A 27,432-nucleotide genomic window follows, 5' to 3' on the forward strand; every position below is an offset into this window, starting at 1 on the left:
CATGTCAGCCTATGATAATCTAGAAATTTCTATGTATACCCAGATATTTAGTTAAAATTTTATACTTCTCTCCCTTACATATACGAATAATTAGTTTGTAATGACTACTGTAAGCATCACCAATTTTAATTTAAAATAATGGCAGGGGGACTTCCCTGGTAGTGCAGTGGTTAAGAATCCGCCTGCCAATGCAGAGGACACGGGTTCGAGCCCTGGTCTGGGAAGATCCCACATGCTGTGGAGCAACTAAGCCTGTGCGCCACAACTGAGCCTGCACTCTAGAGCCCATGAGCCACAACTACCGAAGCCCGCATGCCTAGAGCCCGTGCTCTGCAACAAGAGAAGCCACCACAATGAGAAGCCCATGCACCACAACAAAGAGTAGCCTCCACTCACTGGAACTACAGAAAGCGCGCGCGCAGCAACAAAGACCCAACGCAGCCAAAAATAATAAATAAATAAATTTTTAAAAATAAAAAATAAACAAGATAAAATAATGGCAGGCATTAGATGATCATTAATCTTTTTGCTAGTTTTTATTATACTATATAAGATTTGTATTTCCTGTGATCTGAGAAACATCAATATTCTATTTAAAATTTGTTCTTAAAAATATACAATATTGCACTTTAATTTTTGGCAGTTTAATTAAGGAACAGCTGAGTAAAAAAAAAATCATACAAGAAACTACAGTTTTTGTTTTATAATAAGCAAAGAGCTTTGTATAAAAGCAGAACTTACAGTAGTGCCAAATAAACCAAATATTTACAGTGTTGCTATTAAAGTCTTACCTCTAAAGGAAGATTCAGTGTATTGGATGCAAACATTACTAATCTAACAAAAGTACACTCTGCCTCCCTGCCTTCTGCTGAACAATTTTACGCTAAAGGGTATTCGTGTGAAAAGTTTTTGTAATTTCTTTCTGAAGAGAAAATACATGGAAAGTGTGCTTGTTCCTGAAGCATCAAAACTGCGTCACTAAACTCTTTCACAGTTTCCTACAAGACCTGAAAAATCTCTAAACTAAGAATCAGAATCCCAAGGTAAGCATGAGTTTTAGTTTTTCTGTAGATATCCTTTTTTACAATTACAAGTATACAAGTTAGTTGGTTTTTAGTATGATTTTAAGGTCAGCTTCCTGTACTTTTTCTAAGATACATAAGATACTGACTATGCATCTGCCTGAATTATTTTTAACTTTCGTTACATTGTAGTAAAACTGTATACATTTATACTGACCCATAATTTGCTATTCTACTTTTTAGTTCCCAATTAGGTAAATACTCTAGACAGTGCAATATTTTTTACTTATCAACCAATTAGGAAGACAGTTTTGAATAGCTATTTGCAAAAACAAATATCAAGATTTCGACCTACTTAACAATATATTAAATATTCAAAAGACCAAAAAGAACATAAATAAAACGTATTGGTAATATAAATACATGACACAGAGATATTCGCTTTTGGCACCGCCTTAAAAAACAAAATCCAGCAGTACTTTATTTCCCTTCAGAGCTTTGGGAATACTTAAAATTTCTAAATTTCTATTGAACTTTTACTTTTCCTCCAGAGGAAAAATAATTCATAAATTTGAACTGGTATTTCAAAGGCATAGGATTTCCTTTTGTTACTTCTTAATTTGATCTGCAGAATGGACAGTTACTCAAAGTGTTAGCTAGCAGCCAATGGGTTAACTATGCTTTTATATTTTAATCCTACCAAGAAATGATAATGTCAAACAGTGATTCATTATGGAAAGATATGGTTTCTTCTTAAACAACCATGTACCAATTGCATAGTTGTGATCTGAGAACTCAAAGTAGAGAGCTACGAAGGCATTAATGTATGTTAACTGAACTGAAACAGACTGTTAAAAAACAGTCTATCTTGGGTAGATGTTAGCATAAACCTAGAGGGAAAAAGAAACAGTCATTAGCAAAAAAGTTTTCTTTAAAAATAGGTTAATGCTAAGAACAGTAGCTTTTAAAATTTCTGTTTAAAAATAAGCTTAATAAACAAGAATACAAATTTTAATTCAAAACTTAGTTCTCTGAAATGCCCTATTTTCTCGCATACAGCAGAAAATACATTTTTCATAGTTTTTAACATTACACGTAAAAATGAGGCACTAGTTAAACATATTTGAATATATTCACACAAACAGGAGTTTCCATGTCATCTGTAGGCTTATATTTGCTCAATGGGTTCTTGATGGCAGACTGCTCACAAAAATAAGTCTTCTGAAGGAGGTGCGTAAGAGAAACCAACAAAGGCGTCGTCGGCCTCCAGTACGCTGGCGTTCACTATGGAATAGTCAGAAGACACACACACGGAATATGGAACTGTTTCTTCTGTAAACGCTGCATCAAAGTTCCTGATATCATCTGGTCCTGCCTAAAACGTCAAAAAGCATACTATTACTCACCTTACCTTACCTTTTTTCCCCTTATTTCAGTCCCTCATTAAAGCCCCTTCATGAATTTGTCTATTTATTCCTGGCAAGTCTTCCTACTCCATCAATGTCTTTGAAACATTTCCTGCTTTTCCGTTCCTGACTCTCATTATTCAGGTCCTTCTTACAGTTAGGGTTCTCGTTGTTGGGTGGTGGGGGGAGGAAAGATAAGGGTGAGGAAGGCTAGCGTGACAGGGTCCTCGCCTATGTTAATTTGAATCTTGGTTCCGGCAACTGACCCACTTTCTCTCTACCCATCACCACCTCTACATTTAGAAAAGGGGCTCAGGGAGGTTTTCAGGAGAAAATTTTGCATCTCCGCTTCCATAAAATGCCTGACCATCCAGTTTCTCATTCTGGGGAGGTTGAAGCCTTTTGATGAAGAAATGAAGGGACAGTAAGTAAAATTATGAAAGGTGACTCTTGTGCTACAGACGTCATTTCACTGAGCATTCGGCTGTGACACCCTTAGCTCTAGAGACCTAAAGGGACTGGAACCTGGGAAATGAAGCATAGTGGCTACTTAGGCTTGAAGGTAGCGGTCAATCTTCCTTCACGAATCTGATACAAGCTAATGGACTCTCCCCTTCCAATTTATTTACAGATTAAAACTGGGATACAGATTCAGGTGATTTACTCTTAAAGCCCATCTCTGAAGCTCTAGGTTATCTCTATTCTAAGAGGAAGGGAATCCTTAAAATGTTCAAGTCATCAAGTCTAACCGAGGTAAACAGGTTCAGAGCACATATATAAACCAAGGACACAGTTAGCCTGGTGGTCTACAAACAGCAGAGCAGAGACCAGGGAAATTCGGGATGCTAGATTCTTCCATATGAGAAATTCCCCAACAGAGGAGAAAGAATGCTAGAAATTATACTCATGTATATATAAAAAAGTCATCAGGACTTCCCTGGTGGCGCAGTGGTTAAGAATCCACCTGCCAATGCAAGGGACGCAGGTTTGATCCCTGCTCTGGGAAGATTCTACATGCTGCGGAGCAACTAAGCCCGTGTGCCACAACTACTGAAAGCCTGAGCACCCTAGAGCCCATGTGCTGCAACTACTGAGCCCAAACGGCACAACTACTGAAACCTGTGCACTCTAGGGCCCACGTGCCACAACTACTGAAGCCCGTGTGCCACAACTACTGAAGCCTGCATGCCTAGAGCCCATGCTCTGCAACAAGAGAAGCCACTGCAATGAGAAGCCCGCGCAACGCAATGAAGAGAAGCCCCCGCTCGCTGCAACTAGAGAAAGCCCGTGCACAGCAACGAAGACCCAACGCAGCCAAAAAAAAAAAAAAAGTCATCAAATTCTCATTTATAACCTTAGAAGCAAGGGCACTGGAACAAGACTAAGGTTTGAATTCTGGCTGTGAAATTTGTTAGCTGTAATTCTTTATATAAACTACCCTATCTCTGTGAGTTTACTGTGAGGGCTGGATGCGTTAATACATAAAATTCCCAAAATTTGACACGTAGAAGGTGCTCAATAAATGATGAAAAATGTTCCTTCACTGGACTTTATAAACATTCTGTGAACGCCCTGATGGCTCCTGGCCAGTACTGAGAGGGATAAAACTGTACAACTTACGTTAAGAGTGAGAGAAGACTCTCTCCTTAAAGCACCTGAGCTCGAATTCTAGGTCTGCAATTTTAACTTTAAACTTCCGGCAAGTTATTTAACCCTTTCTGTGCCTAAGTTAACTCATCTGTATTACGTGGAAAATAACGGTACTATTTCGTAGGATAGCTGCCAGGCTTAAGTAGAAGGATACAAGTACTGAGGGCAGCATAGGAGCTAATTTTTTGATCTTTGTTTGTTACATGAGAAATGGCAACACGTTAGGGTTTTATCTTGCATTCCTTAAATGTCGGTGAGTTAGAACATCTTTTAATATATTTAAAAAACCATCTGCATTTATTTTTCTGTAATTGAATATTTTGTGTCTTTTGTCCATGTTTCTACTGGTCGTGGTCTTTCTTCTCAATGACTTATAAGAATGCTTTATGTGTTAGGGAAATTTCTCCCAGTTTCTTCTTTGCAGTGTTTTTTCATGCAGACATTTCTAAATTTTATGTGGTCAAATTTATCAGTTTTTTCCTCTTACAGCTTCTCCGTTGCAGGTCTTGCTTTAAAAAGTTTAATTAGTTGTAGACCAGCAGGGATCCAAACGTGGAGGTGCCTGACTCCTCTGAAGTCAACACTGTTTCCATTTTCAGTGTTGCTTAGAAGGGGTCCCTAATGCTTTAATGAGCCTGATGACACGTTCATTTGAGGATAACTAAACTCAGTAAGACTTTCAATATAAAGGAGAAAATTCAATAATTCTTAAAGGTCCTGGGTTCCTACTGCAAATTCTAGAAATGAGGACAGAAATTATTACCAATGGAGTCACTTCTGAAACAGACACTTCTGGATGAGCTACATGAAATAAATCAGTCTACAAATATCGTTACATTTATAGTGTACAATATCACATCTATTAATTAATTAATACCAGCTATCAGCAATGTACTGAAACTGAGCTTGAATGAAATCTGAGTACACTAAATAATACTTTCCTGAAGTGATTTTCTTATCCTGCTCTAATTTTCTAAAAAAAAGTGTTTCACGAGCTTCACAGCAACACCAAAAAATTTTAAATAAAAGAAAAACAAATTCAGCTATGATCGTGTAATCTCAAATCAGTCTTGATTTATATTCTCTTCCCATCCTTACCTGTTACTTTTACTGCTGTAATCTTATGTCACAAAAATGATAATTATCATGTTTTCATTTAACATTATAAGGATTTTCCAAGCATCTACTCATTTTATATTTATTATCATTATTATCATTTACTTAACAAGAAAAGGAAATAGAGAGTAAGAAAGCATAGAAACAATAATGACTTTGGGATCAGACACAGATCTGAATCTCAGGTCTGCTACTTTTAACCAGCTATGTGACATCTCTGAATTTTCATTTCTTCATTTATAAAACATGTATAATAAGAACAGTAATAGCAGTAACTTGGTAGCTTATTTGAGGCATAATTTACATGTTGTAATGCATAAAAATTATATATGCCTACATATAGGAAGCTATCATTAGTAACATCATTATTGGCCTTCTGATGATTTATTAATAATCTCCCTAACATTATATATTTATTTCCAAACATTTCAACATTGTTAATCCTTTAAGTAAAATGTTTCCATCAGATTTAACAAGTCAAACATTATTTGACTTTTTTTATATCAATCTAGAAAAAAATTGTGCGTTAGTGTTACTTAAAATGTCTGTTGGTTTATAGGTATGAAAATGATGCCTCACAGTTACTTTAATTTGCATTTTTTTAAACCTGTTGGGCTTTCTTACACATGCTCTTAAGAAGCACTTCGCAATTACTTTTCTGGAAGATATTCTGATCAATCTAATGTAACTATAATCTTATGGGTCATCTTGAAGTTATCAGTTGTACTAGACATCCTGAGTGACATGTTTCATAAGTACTAGGTACTGATTCAATTTGATTCAGGTTAGATTTTGAGATCTATTGCTACAATTACGATGAGCTACAGTTCTATATTTCACTATTTTAGAAAGAAAGATTTGGATGTAAACATACCACATTAGGATTAAACGGTGGTGGAATCTTCTTTTGTACAAGATCAGTCCAGCTGAGTGATTCAAAAAAAGGATGATTCTGAATTTCAAGCTAGAATAGTAAAGAAACAGAGTTTTTACTAATGCTGAAGAATATATTAAGTATGCACTGAAGAATTTTATGAAACCGAACCATTTCTACTTTGTCCCTCAGAAGTTCTTTTTAGGGGCTTCCCTGGTGGCACAGGGGTTGAGAGTCCACCTGCCGATGCAGGGGACACGGGTTCGTGCCCCGGTCTGGGAGGATCCCATGCGCCGCGGAGCGGCTGGGCCCGTGAGCCATGGCCGCTGAGCCTGCAGGTCCGGAGCCTGTGCTCCGCAACTGAGAGGTCACAACAGTGAGAGGCCCGTGTACCGCAAAAAAAAAGTTCTTTTTAGGTACATGTTTATCTTATTCAATTTGGCCAAATGGTGTAGTGAAAAGACTCCCAGAGCAGACATGGGAGAGTTATTCAGAATGACGGATTTAAGTTACATCCTCTTCACAGTCATCGTTTCCTCACAGGTACAGTGGGGTTAACATTTCTGCCCTAGATATTTCATAGGTTGTTTCAAGAATCATTGGAAAATATGGAAATAAAAGTCGTATGAAAAGAATAAAGCACTACATAGGTACAAAGAATTATTATTACTGAAAGGGGAGGTAAAGATGTTAAATGAGAGTTTTTTACACAGTGGGGCAGGGGTAAAATCAAGGTGACAAGCTCTACTACCAAAAATGATTCCACTCTGGGCTGCTACTGTCAAAAGTCGGCACAGTATTGATTCTAGCTTTTCTTCCTACAAGGAGGCATGAGAGTGTATAAAAAGTAGGATCCAACCTAGTTTGATGGGTTTAAAAAGGCTTCTCAGAGAAAGTGGTATCTGACCAGAGTTCTGGAAGATAAGTAAGAAGCAGGCAGACAAAAAAGAATGAGGGGAGAACATTCCAAGCAGAATACAAAGGGCCTGAGGAGGCAAAGAGCTTAGTTTGGTCAAGAAAATGAGAGCCCCATATGGCTGCGGTATAGGAAAGGATTGGGATTGTCACACAAAGAGGATCTCAAGAGGTAAATGGGCTTATCACACTGGGTCTATGCTAGGAATTTTGGATTTTATTCTAGGGTCATGGGACTCCATCAAGGAGTTTTAGGAAGGGGAATGTCACAAATGTGGGGTTTTTTTTGTTTGTTTGCTTTTTAAGATGACTCTGACTAATGGGAGAATGGACTGGGGAGTCATGATGAGAAAAAGGAAAACAGCTACTATCGTGGCCACAGAAGATGACAATGCTAGGAAAAGAGTGGTAGCAGTGGGAGTAGAGAGAGGTGTCTGGATACGGGAAAGATCTAGGAGGCAAATATACTACGGTCTGGCTGTTTGTTGAATATGGAAGAAAGGAAGAGAGAAGAGTCAGGAATGACTCTCAGATTTCTGGCCCGAAGAGCACCGAAGGAAGACAGCAAGGGTTCAATTATGAACATGCTGAACTCTCCAGAATCCATGTGGTGGTGTTGAACAGGCAGGTATTCTTTGAGTTAGAGCTCAGTAGAGAGGGGTCTAGACTGAAGATATAAATGTCAGATGAAGACACAACCAAAGCCATAGGGACAACTGAGATTGTCCAGGAAGAGAGCGACAGAAGAAACAAGGGTCTGGGGCCAACCATAAGGAACTGCAACACTTAAAAGTCAGGGTGAAGAGGAGGAGCTTACAGAAGAGATTCTGGAGGAGGGCTCAGAAATATAGAGGAAAGCACGAGAGGAGTGTGTGCTCCTGCAGAAGCCCAGGAGAGGGCTGGAAGTTGAAATGCTGCTGAGAATGCAATCTGAGGAACAGAAGTACTCAACAATTCTAGTAACTATTGTGGGGTAGACTGAGAAATGAGAAGAGATTGGAAAAGGGAGAATGAATATAGAAACTTTCAACTTGGTTTTCTTTTTTTTTGTTTTTTCTGCGGTACGCAGGCCTCTCACTGTTGTGGCCTCTCCCGTTGCGGAGCACAGGCTCCGGACTCACAGGCTCAGCTGTCATGGCTCACGGGCCCAGCTGCTCCGCGGCATGTGGGATCTTCGCGGATCGGGGCACGGACCCGTGTCCCCTGCATCGGCAGGCGGACTGTCAACCACTGCGTCACCAGGGAAGCCCCAACTTGGTTTTCAAGTCGAAAACTTTCTAACTATTCCCTTGGCTATGAAGGGAGAAAGAGACAGTATTGGAGGATCCAGGACAAAAGAGAGCAGTTATCTGTGCAGAAAAAAGCATGCACAGGGGTTCCTTGCAAGGGATCAGGATCCAGTAAAGGCAGAAACCGACCTTTTCCACTATACTAGGAAGAAGGAAACAACTGGGGCAGTGCATGTAGGTCTGCAAATCTGATAGCAGGAAGCTGAGTGAGTTCTGCTCTGCTGATTCTATTTTCCCTATAAAATATCAATAGAAGGCAAGAGCATCTGGTAAAAGTGAAGAAGAAAAGGAATCTGGAAATTTGGAGAGAAGGTCTAAAATAGTTAATACACAGAGTAGGAGCATAAACTGGAGAAGCACTGAGGAGACTAATGACTAGACTTCACAGCACTTCCAATGTTCCCAGTTGTGCAACGGTCATCAGCACTGTTCAGCAGCCCAGGGGTGACAGCTGGATTCATCTAGGGTTGCAATTTCTGCCAACAAAAGGACCAAGAGACAAGGAGGTATGGAGCATTAGCAAGATTGCCCTGAAACAACGGACTCTGGAATCCAAGCTAGAGGGAAAACTGGACAGAGCTACCTGCTGCACTGGGGAGTGCAGGAGGGGAAGAGCAGCAGCAGATGAGTTTATTATTCACGGCTCAAGTTCAAGACTGGTAAAGAGCCCCCAAAAATCCCTGAGAAATTTTAATGAATTTTCATTAAAATTTCAAAGTTCACGTTCCTCAGTAGTTCATGAGTTCATTAACATAACACTGGTAACTGCACTAGCAATTAGATTACCCTGATTTGAAGGAAAAAAAAAAAAGCAAACCTGCAGGTCCCATAATTATTTCAAGGAGGTGTCACATTTAAATTCTCAGGAAAAAAAGTGGTTTAATGACAGTTCAAGCAAAAGGTATTACCACATGCAGTCAGAAGGCACTTACATTCTTGTTAAACAAAATGATCTAAAAGTTTAGGCAATCAAAAAATGCATGCCACGCATTTTTTTTAGAAGGGGGTAGGAAATTCTAATAAATAATAGGGTATGAAAGCTGGATATGGGGGATGAAAAGGACAGGATCAAATTGTTATGAAGATCAAATGAAATAAATGCTTGTACAGGAGCTTTAAACACTGTACAGTTCTATGTAAACACTGGTGAAAACTGTTGGAACAAGCATGCTTCTTTTTCATGGTGCTATTCTTTAAGAGCTGCATTCATCCCATTAAATACCACATAAAATAAGGATTTATCTTCAAATTATAAATAAGCTTAATAAAGAGGATACTGGGAAAGATGTACATACGAAGTCTTCTTTGGCACCGAGTCGGTTTTGCCTGTCTTTTTCTAGGAGTTCTTCCAGAATTGACCAGGCTGTAAGGCTCACTCCTGGCCTCAAACTTAGGGGCTTGTGAAGAATATTGTCATACATTTCAGCAACATCTCGGCAATAAAAAGGAGGCTGGGGGTGGGGGGGGGGAGAGGAGAAAGTTAGTACTAATTGAATTATGCACAGATGGGGTTAAAATAGTTAGATTTGGCCTTGATGTACAAAGAGCAGTCTGGCTGCACAAGTACAGAAAAGCACAGGCCTCTTTGGGTGTATGAAAATCTACAGTGTGGCTTTCCATGTGAAGAGATTTTAAAACCCAGCACGCTATAGAGCTTAATACATGTTCACGAAATGAATTAGGGTCAGTTTGTTCAATAACTCCTGCAGAGAGGTGTAAATTGTATATAAGTTGCAATAGGATCTGCTTTAAAGAAAACCACTACCAACCTCATCATTAGGCATAATGATAGAATTAGTGGAAATAGAGATTCAACACAGATCAAACAAATAACTTCTTGAGACCTGGGAATAAACTAATTTAAAAAGATTTCTAGTGGAGATGGAGACCTAACCTGTGGCAGTGACAGTGTCCTGCAGAATTAAAATTTTACTCTCACAGCTTAAAGACCTGAGGTACAGCTCCAACATGAGAATTAGCCAGTTAATTTTTGAGTTACAAGTTTAAAGTAAAAATAATTTTTAAAGTTAAGGGAGTTACAAGCTTGTTATTTTTTTCTTTTGTATAGGAAAGAAAAACTTCATTTTTTAACATCTAATTTTATTTTTAAATTGTTAATATAAGTCTCATTAATGAAGTGTGTGTTTCAAATGTTCCCCTTTGAATCAACTACATTCTATATGCAATGATAATATTTTATACTTTCAAAGTCCTCTAAAGAAATACAAAGGATTTGGAAATATCAGGCTGACGAATACCCAACACTTAAAGAAAGTAAGGTATAAAGTGGTTATCAGGTCTTCTAAGTCACCAGCATAACCAGAAAACTAGATCTTTTAACAAGCAGATCATGGTCAAGGGCAAAGAAGAGACAGCATTGGCTGTCATTAGGAATCTATCATTCAAAGTTAGCAACATGAGACAAAAGATGCTCTAAAACATACCTCAGGGACTGAATTTCACTGAGATCGCCTCCATTTTCAGGGGAAACACACACACACGTACACACACAGAGCAAAACAAAAAAGCCAAGGCCAGCTCAAGTCTCAGCGGATGGCAGATTTAGCTTAGTGGGAGCAGCAGTGTGGGTGATGAGAGCCTGGTCACCACCCTGAGGCTGCTGGTCACTCACGGGCCCACAAAGGGAACCTAAAAACTATTCTGAATGTTTAAAAAAGCCTAAAGAAAAACATACATTATTCCTGCAAGGATATGTAAGCTAATTAAAGTGCCTAAAATTGTTTGCTTTTGGTTGGAATGATGTTACCTCAGTGTAGTGAAACAATGTGACTCGTTAATCAGAAGCTCTGGCTAACTGTGTCTTTAATTAATAAAAACTGGGGAAACTGATTACACAGCACACATCACTTTTTTCCAATGAAATATTTATGACATGATGTTTATGATAAAGGGAATAAAGGGTTCCCAGTAATAAAAAAAAGCAGAGCACCAGTATACTTATTAAATCCTATAAAAACAAAACACGAGGCAAAACCAAAAGGTATTATTATCTTCTGAGAAATAAAATCTTTTTCTTTTCATCTTTTTGAAATTAGGCAGAGTGACTGGAGCAAACTGAATGAAAGTGGGTAATTTTAATGTTACAACTTGGTGTCTATTTCTTAAAAATGTAGTGGGATGAGAACGTTTGAAGTAGTGATTAGTATGATAGAGAAACACAAAAAATTAGTAAGAAAATGAAAAGTTTTTCTTTTTTGTGCATATCCCTAATGTGATTTTGGATTCATTTAACCAGGTTACTACTGTTCTGTTACTGTTAACTAAGTGTCCACGAGATTACTGAAAGAAAGAGAAAACCGAAATCACTTTTAACATACTAGAATCATAATGACAGAGGAGAAATACATACCAATCCATACAGCATTTCATACAGAACAGCACCAAGGCACCACCAATCTACAGTATTGTCATAGGGCTGTTTTCTGATTACTTCAGGTGCTAGGTACTATAAAAAAGATTAAATATTAGAGCAACTCAATAAATAGCTGAAGACAAAATCTAGGAATAATTGAGAAATTTAATAAATTTTAGGTGTAATATCACACTAAATTAAACACGTTATCTAGATTTTCAGTGGGTTGGGTATATTCTATACCAGGGGTTCTTGGGTGGCACTAGTCTTCAGAATCAACTGGGGTAATTTTCAATATACACATATTCAAGCATTTCTCCCCAGAAACTATGATGTAGTTAAGACAAATAGAGGCCAACAAATGTACAAACTGTAATACTAAGTAGGTAAAGTAGGTATTTTTTTGGAGGGGGAGTGGGGGGAGTCTTTCTCAAAATTAATTTTAGAAATTCTTATGGCCATTATTCATAATTGATTCTCCTGAAGAAAGAATTTTTAGTGTGGCAATTACAATTCATTTTTTTCTTTTTATTGAAAGAAAAAAGAATAAATTGCATTCTTATTTAAGAATTACAATAGCAATTCTTTAACATGTTATTTAGAAAAGTTGCTTAAGTTATTATATGGCTATTTACATTTCAAATTGTAAAACATTTAAACATCATCATTTCACACATATAAATGGTGAATTTGAATTTTAGATTCCAAAATACATATTTCCTCTTCCCACATGAAATATATATAAGGAAATACATTCTTAAGCTTTTTTATGTGATCCAAAGAAATGGCAACATATATAAAAAGGGTTTAATAATTTCTGATCATATTTAGGTTTAGATGACCAAAAAAACTTCTATTTCCCTTCTAAAAATTACAGGACTTAAAGATTTTGTTAACTATTAAATGAATATACATCCATGAAAAATGTTTCTTCATACATAAACCAAAATAGAATTATTACAAATATATACAAGAGCTAGGGTTAGATTAGCGAGAAAAAGGAAGAAAAAATACATTTCAAAGTAAATAGTTGTACTTATAGATACTTTAAGTTTCTCATCTTGATTAGAAATCTGATGTGAGCTATTTTATCACACATTTTTAACATATTTGCAATTACTCCACAATCTTAATTACTCTTAATTAATTGCAATTAAGATCACAATTAATATTTTAAAATTAGAACACTTTAAACTAAACGTATGTATGTGTGAAGTTAGAATAACAAGGCTTTCACATAAATTTTAAGGATTATTATTACTGTCTCAAACAGAAAGATATATTTTCTGCTAGTTAAAATGATTAGAGAATAGGATGTTCTGGTTAATAAATTCTGATTTGTAATTTTTTCCCCCATATCCACTGCTTTATTTTCTTCCATTAAACAATTTTTATTATAAAATATTTTAACCATACAAAAAGTATAAAAATATAACAGAAACCAATAGTGCTGCCACCCAAATATAGGCAATGTTAACATTTTGCCATATTTGCTTTAGCTTATTTCTTTTAAAAAACAGCTTTATTACGATATTCACATACCATGCCATTCACCCACTTAAAGTATACAATTCAATGGCTGTTAATATATTCACAGAGTTGTCCTAACATTACCTCAATTAATTTTTGGACATTTTCATCACTGATTCATGACTTTTTTGTTGTTTTAAGAATTAGAAATGTAATCAAATGTTTGAAGAAATCTAAGGTAAACTTTTAACATTAAAAACAAGCATAATTCATCTTTGTTGGGTTATCTGTGGTATCTCAAAATCACAGTTAAAAAAATATCAACTATCAATAAACTTTAAATGTTCAGAAGGGATGATTATCAGATATTTCCAGCTGGCTGGAAGCTGAAAATATTTTTACTCTACTTTTCTGATTTCAAATTTTATATATACAAATTTTATATATACAATTTGTGATTCATTTTAGCATTTTATACATGAGTACATGAATGAGACATATTTCTTACCTCTGGTGTCCCACAAAATGTTGTTGTGGTGTCAGAAATAGCAATTCCTTCTTTACAAAGCCCAAAATCTGTTAAGACAACATGTCCCTAACAAATACAGGGGCAGTAAGATAAAAGAATGCATGGACATAAACTGACACTTATTAAAACCACTGGATTTTGAAATAATCATAGATTAAAAGGAAATTGCAAAAACAGTACAGAGTTCCACGTCCCCTTCCCCCAGCTTCCCCCAATGCTGACATCTTATATAACTGTAGTAGTGTCAAAATCAGGAAACTGACTTTGGTATAATACTGATAACTAGACTGCCAACTTTAGAGAAACAGAAAGAGAAAAACAAATACCATATGCTAACACATATATATGGAATCTAAAAAAAAAAAAACCAATAAAAAGGTTCTGAAGAACCTAGGGCCAGGACAGGAATAAAGACGCAGATGTAGACACCAGACTTGAGGACATGGGGAGGGGGAAGGGTAAGCTGGGACAAAGTGAGAGAGTGGCATGGACATATACACACTACCAAATGTAGAACAGATGGCTGGTGGGAAGCAGCTGCATAGCACAGGGAGATCAGCTTGGTGCTTTGTGACCACCTAGAGGGGTGGGATAGGGAGGGTGGGAGGGAGACGCAAGACGGAGGGGATATGGGGATATGTGTATATGTATAGCTGATTTATTTTGTTATACAGCAGAAGCTAACACACCATTGTAGAGCAATTATACTCCTATAAAGGTGTTGAAAAAAAAAATCATGCACTAGTAGATTTTTAAAAGACAATACTTACTACTGAATCCAAAAGAATATTTTCTGGTTTCAAGTCTCTATCGAATTAAAAGGAAAGAAAAGGAAACCTGAATATGAACTGAAATAAAATAATAAAAAGACATTTTAGAAGTGAAATGTTTAAAATTTACCTGTACACTATTTTGATGGAGTGCAAATAACCCAATGCACTGGCAATTTCAGCAGCATAAAACCTAGCTCTGTGTTCAGGAAAGGACCGTTCTCTTTGTAAGTGAAAAAACAGCTGTAAAATTGAAAAAAAAAAAAAAGAATATTAAGATCATTCACCCATAAAGTGAAACAAATATATTCTAAAAATACAAAAACAGGATTTATTTTTGTTACTTTGAACGTGAGATAAAAATGCACCAAAGCACAGAACCGTGACTCCCCCTTGCCTATGTATCCCCTCCACCTGGCAATCATGCTCTCTTCAACCACAAATCTTTCCCTATCTGTGCTTACTGCTCACTCATCTCCCATGTACCCCTCAATCCTCAGTGTGGCAGTATCCTCATACCACTCCAGGCAACCTCCCTGGAAAAAATTATTAATGGAGACCAATGATTTTGATACTGTCATGTAATTATCTCATTGGGCCTTTTCTGACTGTTCTTTCATTTGAAAAAACCAAACACTATTTAGAGATCGTAAACTAGTGGCTGGAAGATCAAATCTAACCCACAGATATAATTTGTTTGAACCAAAGAATGTTTTCAGAAAAATCTAAAATAATTGGTAACATTTTAAAACTGGGAAATTTTTTTTTTTTGGTTAAAATTCATAGTTTTGGTTTCTTCTGGGGAAAAGAAAAGGGTGGGGGGAGCTCTGCACCATTAAGCCTAAATTCAATATGGTAGCAACTGGCTGGAGATCATTGGCAGCTGGACTCTCCAGTTCATTTCTTACACTTCCTCCCTAATTTTCAATGTATTTCTCACAACCTGTCCTCTAGTCATCAGGTTACCTGCCTAGGCAAAGTTTGCTCTAGGTCCTTACTCTAAGTCTTTGGGCTTCTAAAACAACAATCTCTCGTTGGGGGCTTTCTTCTACCTTGGACAGTTCCATCTCCGCTCCTTTCTGGGCCCTTATGCTGCAGGGATTGACAAATTGTCTGTCCTAGGTTTCTCCACTGTTATTCTTTCTCTGGATACCTTCCCAGGCAACTTAATCCATTCCAATGATTTTAACCACCACTCTATGTTGATGTCTCTCGTGTGGACAGCCCTCTGCTTGGAGCTTCTACTGCAAAAATCTGCTGCCTGCTGCTCTTTCTTGAATATTTAACAAGCCAACAAATTCAATTTGTCTAACCCAGAGCCCCTGGTCTTCTCTTACAGACTTACTGCCACTGCTGTATTGTCTCATTTAATGATATCACTTTCTACCCAGCCCTCTAAGCCATGGGAGGCAGCAAGGTAAAGTGGAAATAGATTGTCAAACTGAAAAGATAGTTGATCAGCCTTGGGTTCAAACCTTTTTGTGTGTAATTCATTTAACTTGTTTGATTTTCAAAGATTGTCCCCAATTGTTTCTTAGCCTCTTCTGAAAGGTGATGGTGAAGATCAGTTACAATAGATCCTGACAGAGTAGATAAATGGGGCTGACCTGGGATTCACCTCTACTGCTCCTTTACCCTTAGTCCCTATATCCAAAAAATGAATAAATTCTTCTGTTTTTATCTCTTATTTATTTATGGGATACTCCCCCCTTTTAACCATTACCACTGCTTTTATTAGCTGCAGCTTACTCTACTGTAATACTTTATTTATTGACCTTCTGATCACATCTGTCTAATACACTACTACTGATGAAAATTACCCCGAATGAAAATCTGATCATTCACTAATAACAGCTAACAACCACTGCTTACTAAATCAAAGGTACTATGCTAAAGACTATATGCTTGTATTATTCAATCCACCCACCTATTTTGAAGTAGGAATTGATGAGGAAGCTGAGACTTAGAAAGGCTTGTTTACATGCCCAGTATCATAAAACTTACTTGTTTATACTCTACCTGACTCCAAAACAGATCTGAAGTAGTATACAAAAATAAATATCACATGTTAAGGTTAAATGCAAATATGAACATTGGGGGGCAAATAACAGTAATAATAGGAAACACATAATGAAATCACACTCCTCTTGCCTCTGTCCTTTCTCATCCTTATTCCTCTTCTACCTGTTGCCCCATTCAACCCCTGCACCTTAACATTCTGTTTTTTCCCCCCATTATCTTAGTCAACTCTATCTTTTAGAAGACAAGCCTACTCCCTTCCACCTTTGCCATCCAGTTTAGGAGTAGTCACTGTGTAATAAGGGCTCAGAAGCAAAGTCCTAAAACAGCATTAACAAACCACAGACAAGCAGGAAACGTGCAGCCAGTATCCCACCTGCAGTTAGATTTCTGCACGACATTTCAAAGACATAGGTGGTACTTAAGAATGGGCTTTGCAGTTGGGATGTCCAGGTTAAATCCGGGGCCTGACAAGTACCAGAGCACAGTGATACTGAGAAAGTTACTTAACCTCTCTGAGCCTTAATTTCCTTACCTATAAAATGAGTATAAGAGTGTTTATCTCAAAGAGTTGTGATGATAAACTGATATAACACATGTAAAATAATTACAAAGTGCCAGGCCTCAATAAATTCTTGTTATATGTTAGCACTCCCCACATACAAATAAAACCACACCTTCAAGGTGGGAACGATGTGGGGTCATCCACATTCCTGAATCAGGGTGCATGGGGGATTCATAATCCCGCTTCTGAGGAGTCTTAAGGCGTATTTGCCATAGATGTAAGAGGTTGAATAATGATTCTTTTTATGACCATCCCCAAAATGATCTAGGTATGTCTGATCTTTCAGGTTTGTAGAATAGAAATCGGTCTTCTGTGTAGTTCCTTTATTCTACAGATAAGTGTACTATAGTAAGGTTGAAATACACTTCTCTCTTTGCTCTGGGATTAAGGGATGGAAGATCCTTTTGTAAAGATATAATAACATTTACCAGTTAAAATAATTTTTAGAGACATTTACAGGTCAGAGATCAAACAAATTAGAAAAGTACGAGGATTAAGAAGCAGAGGAACAGGGGGTGGTCAGCTGCCTCGATCCTGGAATCAGACTGAGCTCAATTCCTGGCTCCATACTTACTAACCCACATGGCTTGATCAAGTTACTTAGCTTCTCTGTACCTCAGTTTCTTTGTCTTATGCAACACAACTGTTGTGAAGATAAAATAATATGTATAAAAAGCCAGAGTGCTGGGCACATAAGGATGCTCAATACATGTTAACTACTACTGGAATTATTATCTTAGCAGCATTTCCCAAAATGTATTTCAATATCCCTCTGATCCAGAGTTTTGGGGAATACTGTTAATAGATTTGGTTCAAACAAAAAACGGGACTGTGTGGTAAAAAAAATTTTTTTAAATAAATCCAGGCTTTCAGGCATAATTTCTCAAAGTCTTTAACATGCTGAAACATTGTAACTACCACGAAGCACACTGTTAATCACCAAGGGGATATAACAGGAAACATTTTCCAAACTGGCTTCACCACAGAACCCTTTATTACAGGATCATCTCATCTGATTAATAGTTTGCACATTTTGGAAAATGACAGGCTAGAGTAATATTTATATGCAACTATTGAAACGATAATTACCAAAAATTACAAATCAAGTTTCATTCTAATGTTTCAGTATATATTCTTGCTATATAGCTCAGTGACAAAACTACCCATCAAGTCTGTAGCTTCGTATCAAGGTTCTTTTATGAACCTTCCCACCTACACCATAAGCTGCTTAGGAAAAGAGCTTTATGTCTCACTTCTCTACATTCTGCATTGTGCTGATTAGCCAGTGCTTTAAATACTGCTGCTACTCAACAAACAGCTGTTTATGCTGGGCTTTGCTTCCAACACTGATAAGAGAAACTTGAACTCTATTTTTTTTCTAAACATTATCAATACTAGAAAACTAATTATAAAACTCACCTCCCCTCCATTAATAAAATCCAGAACAAAATAAAGCTTTTCAATTGTTTGGAAAGAATAATGTAATCCAACCAAAAATGGATGTTTCACATTTTTCAAGAGCACATTACGTTCAGCCATAATGTGTTTTTGCTGTTAAAAAAAAAAAAAAAAGGTAAAAAATCAGCTTGTATTAGACACCAGAAAACAATTCTGTTAACTGAGAAAACGGGTTTAGGAGAAACAAAGCTATTTTATTTTACCTCTTTTCTGTTGAGAACTATCTTTTTCTGTAACACTTTGACAGCATAAAATTTTCCATCCAGTTTCCGTTTTGCAAGAAGAACCTGTTAAAGATTGTACCTACTATTAGAAATTTCAGTGTTTTGACAGGAACAATTCACTTATCAATAAGTCAATACTTAAATTTTTAAAAAATAAAGTCCACAAAGGACCTAGATAATGTGGTGTTTTTATTTTGAAAATTGAAAATTACTGAATTTATTTCTCCAATTCCACTTTTCCTTAGATATTTTAATAAAACCAAAAAGTGTTGATGATTTAAATGGCCAGGCATCATTTCTTTGTCACTTAATGTGCTAATGTTTGAGGTTTTTACTAAATTTAAGTGTCAAAATCTATACTGCTTGAGAACTGTGTGTGTGTGTGTGTGTGTGTGTGCGCGCGCGCGCGCATGCATGCTAGCCCTGAGTCCTGAAGAGTGTCTTTAGAAAATACTGAGGCTATAAATTTCATGTCTACATAAAAAAAGGAGAGGAAAATGGTTTCTAGGTGATCAAAATGTATTTTTGTTTTAACATTTGGGTTTCTCTTACAGGTTTCAAATTTAGAAGCACTCAGAGCAAGAAGCACCATGTATAGCTGAGATTCTATAATGGGCTGGGGTGCATGCAGACACTTCATGGATTTGAAGAAACTTAGAAGATCTTGCCCCAGAAAAAAAGGCAGACATACTCAAAGGTTTAGAAACAAATTTTAAGGGATTCAAGACACCCTACAAGTTGTGTAACTATTAGATGATATATTCTAAAACGTTTTGAGATGATCTGCCACTAGTGACAATGCTGGGCATTACTTTTGAGTACATCTGTGGTCTTCCTCACTAAAACCTGTAACCACAGTCTAATCATGAGAAAAACACCAGGCAAATTCCAAAAGAGATACACAATATACCTAACCAGTGCTTCTCAAAACCATCAAGGCCCTCAAAAACAAGCAAAGTCTGAGAAATTGTCATAGCCAAGAGGAGCCTAAGGAGACATGACAACTAAATGTAATGTGGTGTCCTGAATGGGACAAAAAAAGGACATTAGGTAAAAACCAAGGAAATCTGCATAAATGATGCGCTTTAGTTCATAATAATGGATCAATATTGGCTCACTGGCTGGAACAAATGTACCATACTAACATGTTACTAAATAGAGCAAACTGATGGCTTGGAAATTCTCTGAACTTTCTCTTTACTCTATTTTTTTTTTTTTGTAAATCTAAAAAGGTTCTAAAAAATAAAGTCTATCAATTAAAATGTTTGTTATTCATAAAAAAGGAGTCAAAACATCTTCGGGGTGAAAATGTCCTGAGTTCAATTGCTGGCATCTTTCTCATTTCTTAGGCTTTTGTTCTTTACAATATTTGACTCTGTTGAATGTTCCTTCCTTCTTACACTTTTTCTTTTCTCGGCAGCTCCCCACCGCCCTGAACTTCACTTCTCTACTCTGATTGGTTCATCTTTAAGTATATTCTAAGAAAATAATTCAAAGAATGTGGCCATTAGGAGGTACATTGAAGGGTAGGCATTTTTTCAGCAGATTGGTAGATGTGGAAAATAGGTGGTTAAGAAACAGATGGGCAAATGGAAAGTGGAACCAAGACCACCCTTTGTAGAAAAGCTTAGAATAAATATGAGATTTCCATTATTTATTTTACTTTATCATGTATATTTTTCAAATACATTGTGAATCTGTAGTTCTGCTTGCTTTTCCTTCTTTTCTGTATTCTGCTTTTCTTTGTTTTATTGTACTTTGTTGGTTTCCAACCATTTTGCAAGATTTAAAATTTTTATTAAACATAACACGTATATAGAAAAACTCATAAACATTACAGCTCGATAAATTATTCCAAAATGGGCACATTATGTAACCACTTCCAGGTTAAAACAAAACCAAACACTGACAGTAGCCTGAAGCCTCCCATTTGCCCCATTCCAGAAACTATCCATCCCTGTTCTTCCTCAAAGGTAACCACTATTTCCATTTGCAATAACACAGGTTAGGTTTTGCCTGTTTTTGAATGTTATGTAATTAGAATCACCTAGACAAAGTGATCTCTGCTTGACTTTTTTCACTCTAAATTATGTAATGTGCGTTCACGTGTGGCAGGCGGCACAGTCTTCATATTTTCATCACTGTGCAGAGTACTGCATTCTACAGACATACCACACACAATTTATCCACTCTCTCACTGACATTTTAGATTATGAACAATGATGCTTACGAACATTCTGGCACACGCCTTTCCTAGCACGTATGTGCTTGAATTACTGGTGGCTACATAGCTTGGAGGAGAACCAATGTGTCACAGGTAATGCATATATTCAGCTTCAGTATTTAACACCAGTTTTCACAGCATAAAAAATGAAACACACAGGAACAAATCGAATTAAAGATGTGTCAAAACTCTACACAGAACAGTATAAAACATTATTGAGAAAAGTTAAAGATGAATTAAATTAACAAAGGGATATGCCATGGTCACAGACTGGAAGACTTGATATTGTTAAGATGACAATTCTCCCCAAATTGATCTAAAGATTCAATGCGATCCCAAACAAAATCCAACAGAATCTTATGGAACTTGACATGCTAACTCTAAAATTTAATATTGATATGCAAAGAGCTAAGAATAGTCTCTTGAAGAGGAACAAGGAGGGGAAGACTTGTTCTGTTGGATATCAAGCTACATTTTCAAGACAATGTGGTACTCATGCAAGGATACACAAATAGATTAATGAAACAAAATATAAAATCTAGAAACAGAAATATAAAACAAAATCTAGAAACAGATCCACGCATATAGACACTGGATATATGATGAAGTTTACCATGCAGAGCAGTAGGGAAAGAACAGCCTTTTCAATAAACTGCGTGGGATCAGTTGAACTTCCATGGGGAAAAAAATGAACTCGACCCTACACCTCACATTATAAGCAAGAAGCAATTTCTAGTAGACTCTAGATCTAAACATGAAGTTTCCAAAAGATTAATGCTTTTTGTTTTTAACAACAGACTATCTCTAACATTCCAACAGACTGTGAGCATTTTGAGAGCAAGATCTATTTCGAACTTTCTATTGCTTATATTATTAGCACAATGCCCAGCATGTAGCAGGTGGCAAATATACATTTGCTGAATTAATGAACACACATGGGTGTAATTTTATGGTCGCAGTTTCTGGTCTCTAGGGAACTCAGAAAAAAAAACTACATCTAGATATACTGAAAGCTATGAATACAGCACACTATAATTAAACACATACATATTTATTTTTACTACAGATTGAAGTATAATGCAAAACATAACTTAAATATATTTGATGATTCTGACAACTCCACCTATGATGCTTCTGCCCTTAGGGATTCTTCTTGCTTGGTACGGTCACACTGTCAAGCTACGTGCTTCATCTGACATTCACTGCATGAAGGGAGACAGCGTCCTCAAACCTCCCTTTCCTTCTCCAACTGCTATTTACACAGCTGCTCACTGTTGTCTTTCCGGCCTCAACTTAAATAGCACCTCTTCAAAGAAGCCATCCTTGACCAATTCACCTAAATAGGGATTTTCCTCTCACTGACTATTTTCCTCTGTCTCTTGACTCTAGTCTTCATTTCCTTCGTAGCTCCATTGCTACATGTAATTATTTACTTGACTGCATAACTTTTAATTGACTATTTCCCCCACTAGGTTGTGAGCATCACAAAGGTATTAACCATGTTATTTTTGTTCAGTACTATCTAACTAGGCCCCAGAACAGTGCTTGCCACATAGGAGCTCAACAAAATCCTTATTCAACAAATAAATTTTGGGTTAGAATTTGAGTAGATGCTTAGTATCCTGAATTATTCTGTCAGTACTTTGAAGGCAGAGAAAGCATCTTAATTCCATAGCCTGCATACCAACAAGCCCCGTGGTCTTGCATGTATAAAGCATACATTCCTTAAGTACTTACTTACTGAATGAAAAAATAAAAACACTCTTACCTTGCCAAAGCTGCCTTTTCCAATAACTTTTAAGAAATCAAAGTCTGTTGGTTTAGCACTGAAATAAATGAACAATGACAAGAATTAGCCTCCTAGAAATGGAAAGATGTTAACTTTTCAACATTTTTTAGCACCTCACTCTTTAATAGGTAAATCTTGGGTACACTTCAGCATGATAACTCCAGCTTTCACAGCGGTAGTATCTCATCTTTAATATAAAATAGGTAATAATGAACAGTAATACTATCTACTTTCTGATTAAATAAGACATTTTATAATTTTATTTAAGCCTTGTTATGTTTGGCTTAAGAAGGACTTCAATAATAGTCTCTTTGGGAGAGAAAGATCTTTCTTTCTTTCTATCTATCTATCTATCTATCATTTCTCTATCGTTTTGAACTCAGGGTAGCAAACCACTTTTATTAACCATAAACCTCACCAATGCTCTTAATGAGGAAACTGAGTAACTATATAAGTTAGTGACACATTGCAAGGACTAAGTAGTCTGGTAATTATTCTGAAAAGGAAGTTACTAGCTGGAATACCTAGTAAAATCACTAAGAAGATTTTCTGATGGAGAAAAAAGTCATCACAGTGTTTTGCATACATATCACTTGTATGTTAAAGATAAAAGAACTCTCTACTTATTCTCGTGGATGGTAACGTAGGAAAGCCAGGAGTCCAGAAGGCAGAAGGTTATTTATTTGCACCTCAGGTACAAACAGCATTGGCTGTATACAGGCAAAAGCACGTGGCTGCAGAAAGATGAACTTAAGCAGCCACAAGAGCTGTTTTCTTTAACGTGGTATGAATTCCTAAGTTGTACTAGGGAGAGTGAAATAACTCCATTTAGATTTTAAACGTCCTTCAATTCATTACTGAAAGAAACAGTCAATTCAAACATAAGAGTAACACCAGGTCTGGGTTAAATAATAACAGGTCAAGATTAGGGAGATAAATACTTAACTAAGCTTAGATGTTTTTCTTCTTCAAGAATCTGCTCTTTGGACTAGTTATTTTGTTCTTTAATGATATGCTGAAATACTGAAATAATTTTTTGAACGAACGTAATAGTGAAAAAACATGCAAATCCCTCAAGCAGTAAACACGCCAACTGAGGCCATACTCAAGGCCCCACTGTTAACTGTTGGTGATGAACCCTAATTGAAAGCAAATCTCCATTTTGTGCTGCCTGACAAGCTCAATGCAATAATGATAGAAAAGATGCTCAAAACCAAATTTCCTCTTCCAGTTACCATCCCGTTTCTTTGCTGTCCTTTGCAGCAAACCCATCAAGTAAGTTGTCTAAAATCACTGTCGATACTTCCTATACCTCCTATGTCCCCTCCTATATTTCTCTCCTGAACTCTTTCCGGTCAGTCTTCTACCCACCGCACCACTGAAACTGCTCACAGAGGTCACCAATCACCTATCAGGGGTCCATTCTCAATCTTCACCTTACCTGCCCCAGCAGCAACATCAACAGAGTTATTTACTCCCTTTCTTCTCCTGCTTTTGTGACACCACATTCCTGGTTTTCCTACCTTACTAATTATTCTTTCTTAGTCTCCTTTACCATTTCTCCTGTCTATACTCATTCTCTAAGTGGACCAAAAGGGTAAGGGGAAGCACAGTGTCCTGTGATAAAAGATAGAATACTTCAGAATTAATCCAATAAGCCTGTGAGGATAATTACAAGTAAGGATAGCAACAATACATTCCTCTTCCAGCCCACAGCAGTTATCACTCATCTGTCAGGGCACTCCTCAAACTGAGCCAAGAAGTAGCCTTGGACTCCTTCTTTGTATTCCAGTGAACTGCTGGAGTTGACACTTAAGATGAAGTCCACATTTGTCACTCCTCAAAATGTTTCCCCTCTGCTCAAGTAAATCTGGGACTATGGGAGAAACTGGATAAAGAAAATTTAATAGCCTTTCATATGCTAATTTCCATCAAGACTCCTCTGGAACAAGCTGACTAACAACTAGGGTTGGAGTTGTGACACTGAGCACCAAGAGAATAACAATTTGGCCTCCACGGATTCTTTTGCCAGAGTACTTCCCAGGTACCTCCCAGGACTTATGGTCCCCACACACACACCAGGAAAGTAATAGTGGCAAAATAGCCGAACCCAATTCAACAATCTGTGGATTAAAAACTCCTCGGAGCTCTACTAAAACAAGGAGAAGCTAGAGCAGTAAATTAGGCAAGCATACGACAGTATTATATTCACTGTAACTATAGTTCTATTTCACAGGCTTCCAGTTAAACTGGTATAATTATGTACATCTGCACATTTGCAAAAAATCTTCCTCAAATCCAGTGAGATTGTTTGAAACAAATTAAACCTACTGAGGATTTCCAGATGGTCCCAGGTTAATGTTCTGTGAGGTAGAGTGTAGCTGTTGGGATGGAAAAAAAAAAAAAAAGAATTTAACATTCTTACTGGAGCGTCTTAAGTTATTGGTTAATGGATATTTTTTAAATAAAATACACATAACCATACCACAGATATTTGTCATATTAAAGAAACCTAAAGCCCTAATGCTTAATAAATGTACAGACTTTTGGAAAGATACACAATCAATATAAACATAATCATTTTAATGATAAATTTCAAGAGCAGTTGTAAGGAAAAAGGTAAGGCAGAAATCAAAGTCAAAGTTGGCAAATGAATGAAGTAAACTGGGGAAAGCTCTTTGGAAGAGCTGGGCATTGAAACCACAATTGAAGAGGAATCATTTTTTACATTAAAAAAATTGGTTAAAAATAGCTTTTGTTTTTAAATTTTCAAATATTTTTAATAAGCCATTATTAAAGGTAGGAAATGATAGTATGATGATGATTAAGACTGCAAATGCTGGGTTAAAGTTTTAATTTGAGAGGAAGTAAACTTATTTCTAAAGCAAATACATAAAACCAGGAGTGCTTTTCTTCCTAATTCCACCATTGTGATAGTATCAAATTTTTAGATAGGCTTTTCTCTTTACAACAGTTAACAAAGTAAATTTAATCCCTGTTATTAACATAGAAGCAAATCTTTACTCACCTAGTATACCATAAAGCCATTTAACTAATTAAAATTCTAGCTCACTAATAATCAACTAGAAATTTAACTCAAAATCCCAAAAGATTAATCTAGTGATCCTTCTACAGTGAGCACTTCTCACAAAACCCAAGTGTAAGTGAATTCTTCTGCACATAAATTCACTATGAAATTCTTTATACATTCAGAGAATTAAATCAGAGATGTCTCAAATATGTACACTTTTACTAGAGCTCTATATAATTATACTTCATATAAGCTATAGATATGAAGTAAGCTTTTAAAAACATCTCTTTAAGTTCATCAGAATCAACAAATTTTACCTAAGCAATTTCTTATTAGAGACATATGTCATATATATTCCCACTTAAATTCATTTGTAACTTATAGACAATCTCCAGAATACAAGTTATTTTTTTTAAATAAAGGGCAAAAGATCTAAAGTATATTTCGTATGAAGCAACAACACTGGCACCAACTTTTTAGTGACAAATCAAATATATTTCTTACTGACACCTTTACATGAAAAATCTTCATTTAATAAAATTTTAATCCACAGAAGACAGAAATAAAAGGAACCATAACCGTCTAGCTCAAGACAAAAAAAATATATAAACACTCCGGTTCATTAGATGAGATTTGTCCTGTTGTAGCATAGTTTTAACATGAAGTAATCTCCCCCTGCTCCCCAGTTTTTCTGAGGTATTATATAACTGACATATAGAACTGTATAAGTTTAAGATGTATAGCATAATGATTTGACTTATATATATCATGATTATGTTTAAATATAGTATTCTATACAATCTGATAATGTAATCAAACTAAGTTGTAATTTCAATACACTTATTCTTTTAATGAATGTACAGAGAACTGTATCATTTTTCTATTCAATGAACTTTTCTATAAGATGAAGAAAGTGAAGTAAATAAGTATGGATTAAACAATAACAAGGATAACCTGTCCCCTGAATTACATTAAAATGTAATAAGATTTAATTACTTGGCAAGTTTTTCTAATGGAGCACATTTCTGAAATAATAATGAAAATTTCTGAGGTATATAATTAGATAACTTTTTACTCTACCTATTATCTTTTTTTTTTTTTTTTTGCGGTATGCGGGCCTCTCACTGTTGTGGCCTCTCCCGTTGCGGAGCACAGGCTCCGGACGTGCAGGCTCAGCAGCCATAGCTCACGGGCCCAGCCGCTCCGCGGCATGTGGGATCTTCCCGGACCGGGGCATGAACCCGTGTCCCCTTCATCGGCAGGCGGAGTCTCAACCCCTGCGCCACCAGGGAAGCCCCTCTACCTATTATTTTTAAAGATTACATCTAATCACTAAACTGAAGTTGAGGTATATTTCTTAACAGAATGAACACTAATCAAGAGAATAAGTTTCTTGACTTCTCTTGGCCTCTGTTTTTTTCTCTATAAATAAGAAGGTCCAGATGCCTTCCAAGATATTTTCCAGCTATTAAATTCATTTGATTATCCACTCAGAAGTCCTTAATAAATAGTTACAACTGGGGCTTCCCTGGTGGCGCAGTGGTTGAGAGTCCGCCTGCCAACGCAGGGGACACGGGTTCGTGCCCCAGTCCGGGAAGATCCCACATGCCGCGGAGCGGCTGGGCCCGTGAGCCATGGCCGCTGAGCCTGCGCGTCCGGAGCCTGTGCTCCGCAACGGGAGAGGCCACAACAGTGAGAGGCCCGTGTA

At 36.7% G+C, this 27,432-nt stretch overlaps 1 protein-coding gene across 6 annotated transcripts in view; it reads right to left on the bottom strand.

Moving 5' to 3' along the window:
- Positions 1–546: 546 nt before the first annotated feature.
- Positions 547–27,432, bottom strand: part of LOC114895388 (serine/threonine-protein kinase Sgk3) — a 111,176-nt gene continuing 84,290 nt past the window's right edge. For 4 of the 6 annotated variants that reach the window (XM_029222710.1, XM_029222712.1, XM_029222711.1 and 1 more), the window contains 11 exons: positions 25,025–25,074; positions 22,673–22,730; positions 18,660–18,743; positions 18,418–18,549; positions 14,545–14,657; positions 14,415–14,451; positions 13,624–13,710; positions 11,643–11,738; positions 9,568–9,723; positions 6,069–6,158; positions 2,016–2,397 (listed from right to left, as the gene is read on the bottom strand). In XM_029222710.1, the coding sequence (XP_029078543.1) occupies positions 2,227–2,397; positions 6,069–6,158; positions 9,568–9,723; positions 11,643–11,738; positions 13,624–13,710; positions 14,415–14,451; positions 14,545–14,657; positions 18,418–18,549; positions 18,660–18,743; positions 22,673–22,730; positions 25,025–25,074 (1,074 nt within the window). In that variant the 3' untranslated portion in view covers positions 2,016–2,226. Of the gene's footprint in view, positions 2,398–6,068; positions 6,159–9,567; positions 9,724–11,642; positions 11,739–13,623; positions 13,711–14,414; positions 14,452–14,544; positions 14,658–18,417; positions 18,550–18,659; positions 18,744–22,672; positions 22,731–25,024; positions 25,075–27,432 lie in introns of all 6 variants that reach the window. The other 2 variants (XM_029222715.1, XM_029222716.1) reach the window with 2 other exon arrangements.

This window comes from Monodon monoceros, unplaced genomic scaffold (assembly GCF_005190385.1).
Source record: "Monodon monoceros isolate NGI ecotype Baffin Bay Population unplaced genomic scaffold, NGI_Narwhal_1 Super_Scaffold_14, whole genome shotgun sequence".
NCBI classification, from domain to species: domain Eukaryota; kingdom Metazoa; phylum Chordata; class Mammalia; order Artiodactyla; family Monodontidae; genus Monodon; species Monodon monoceros.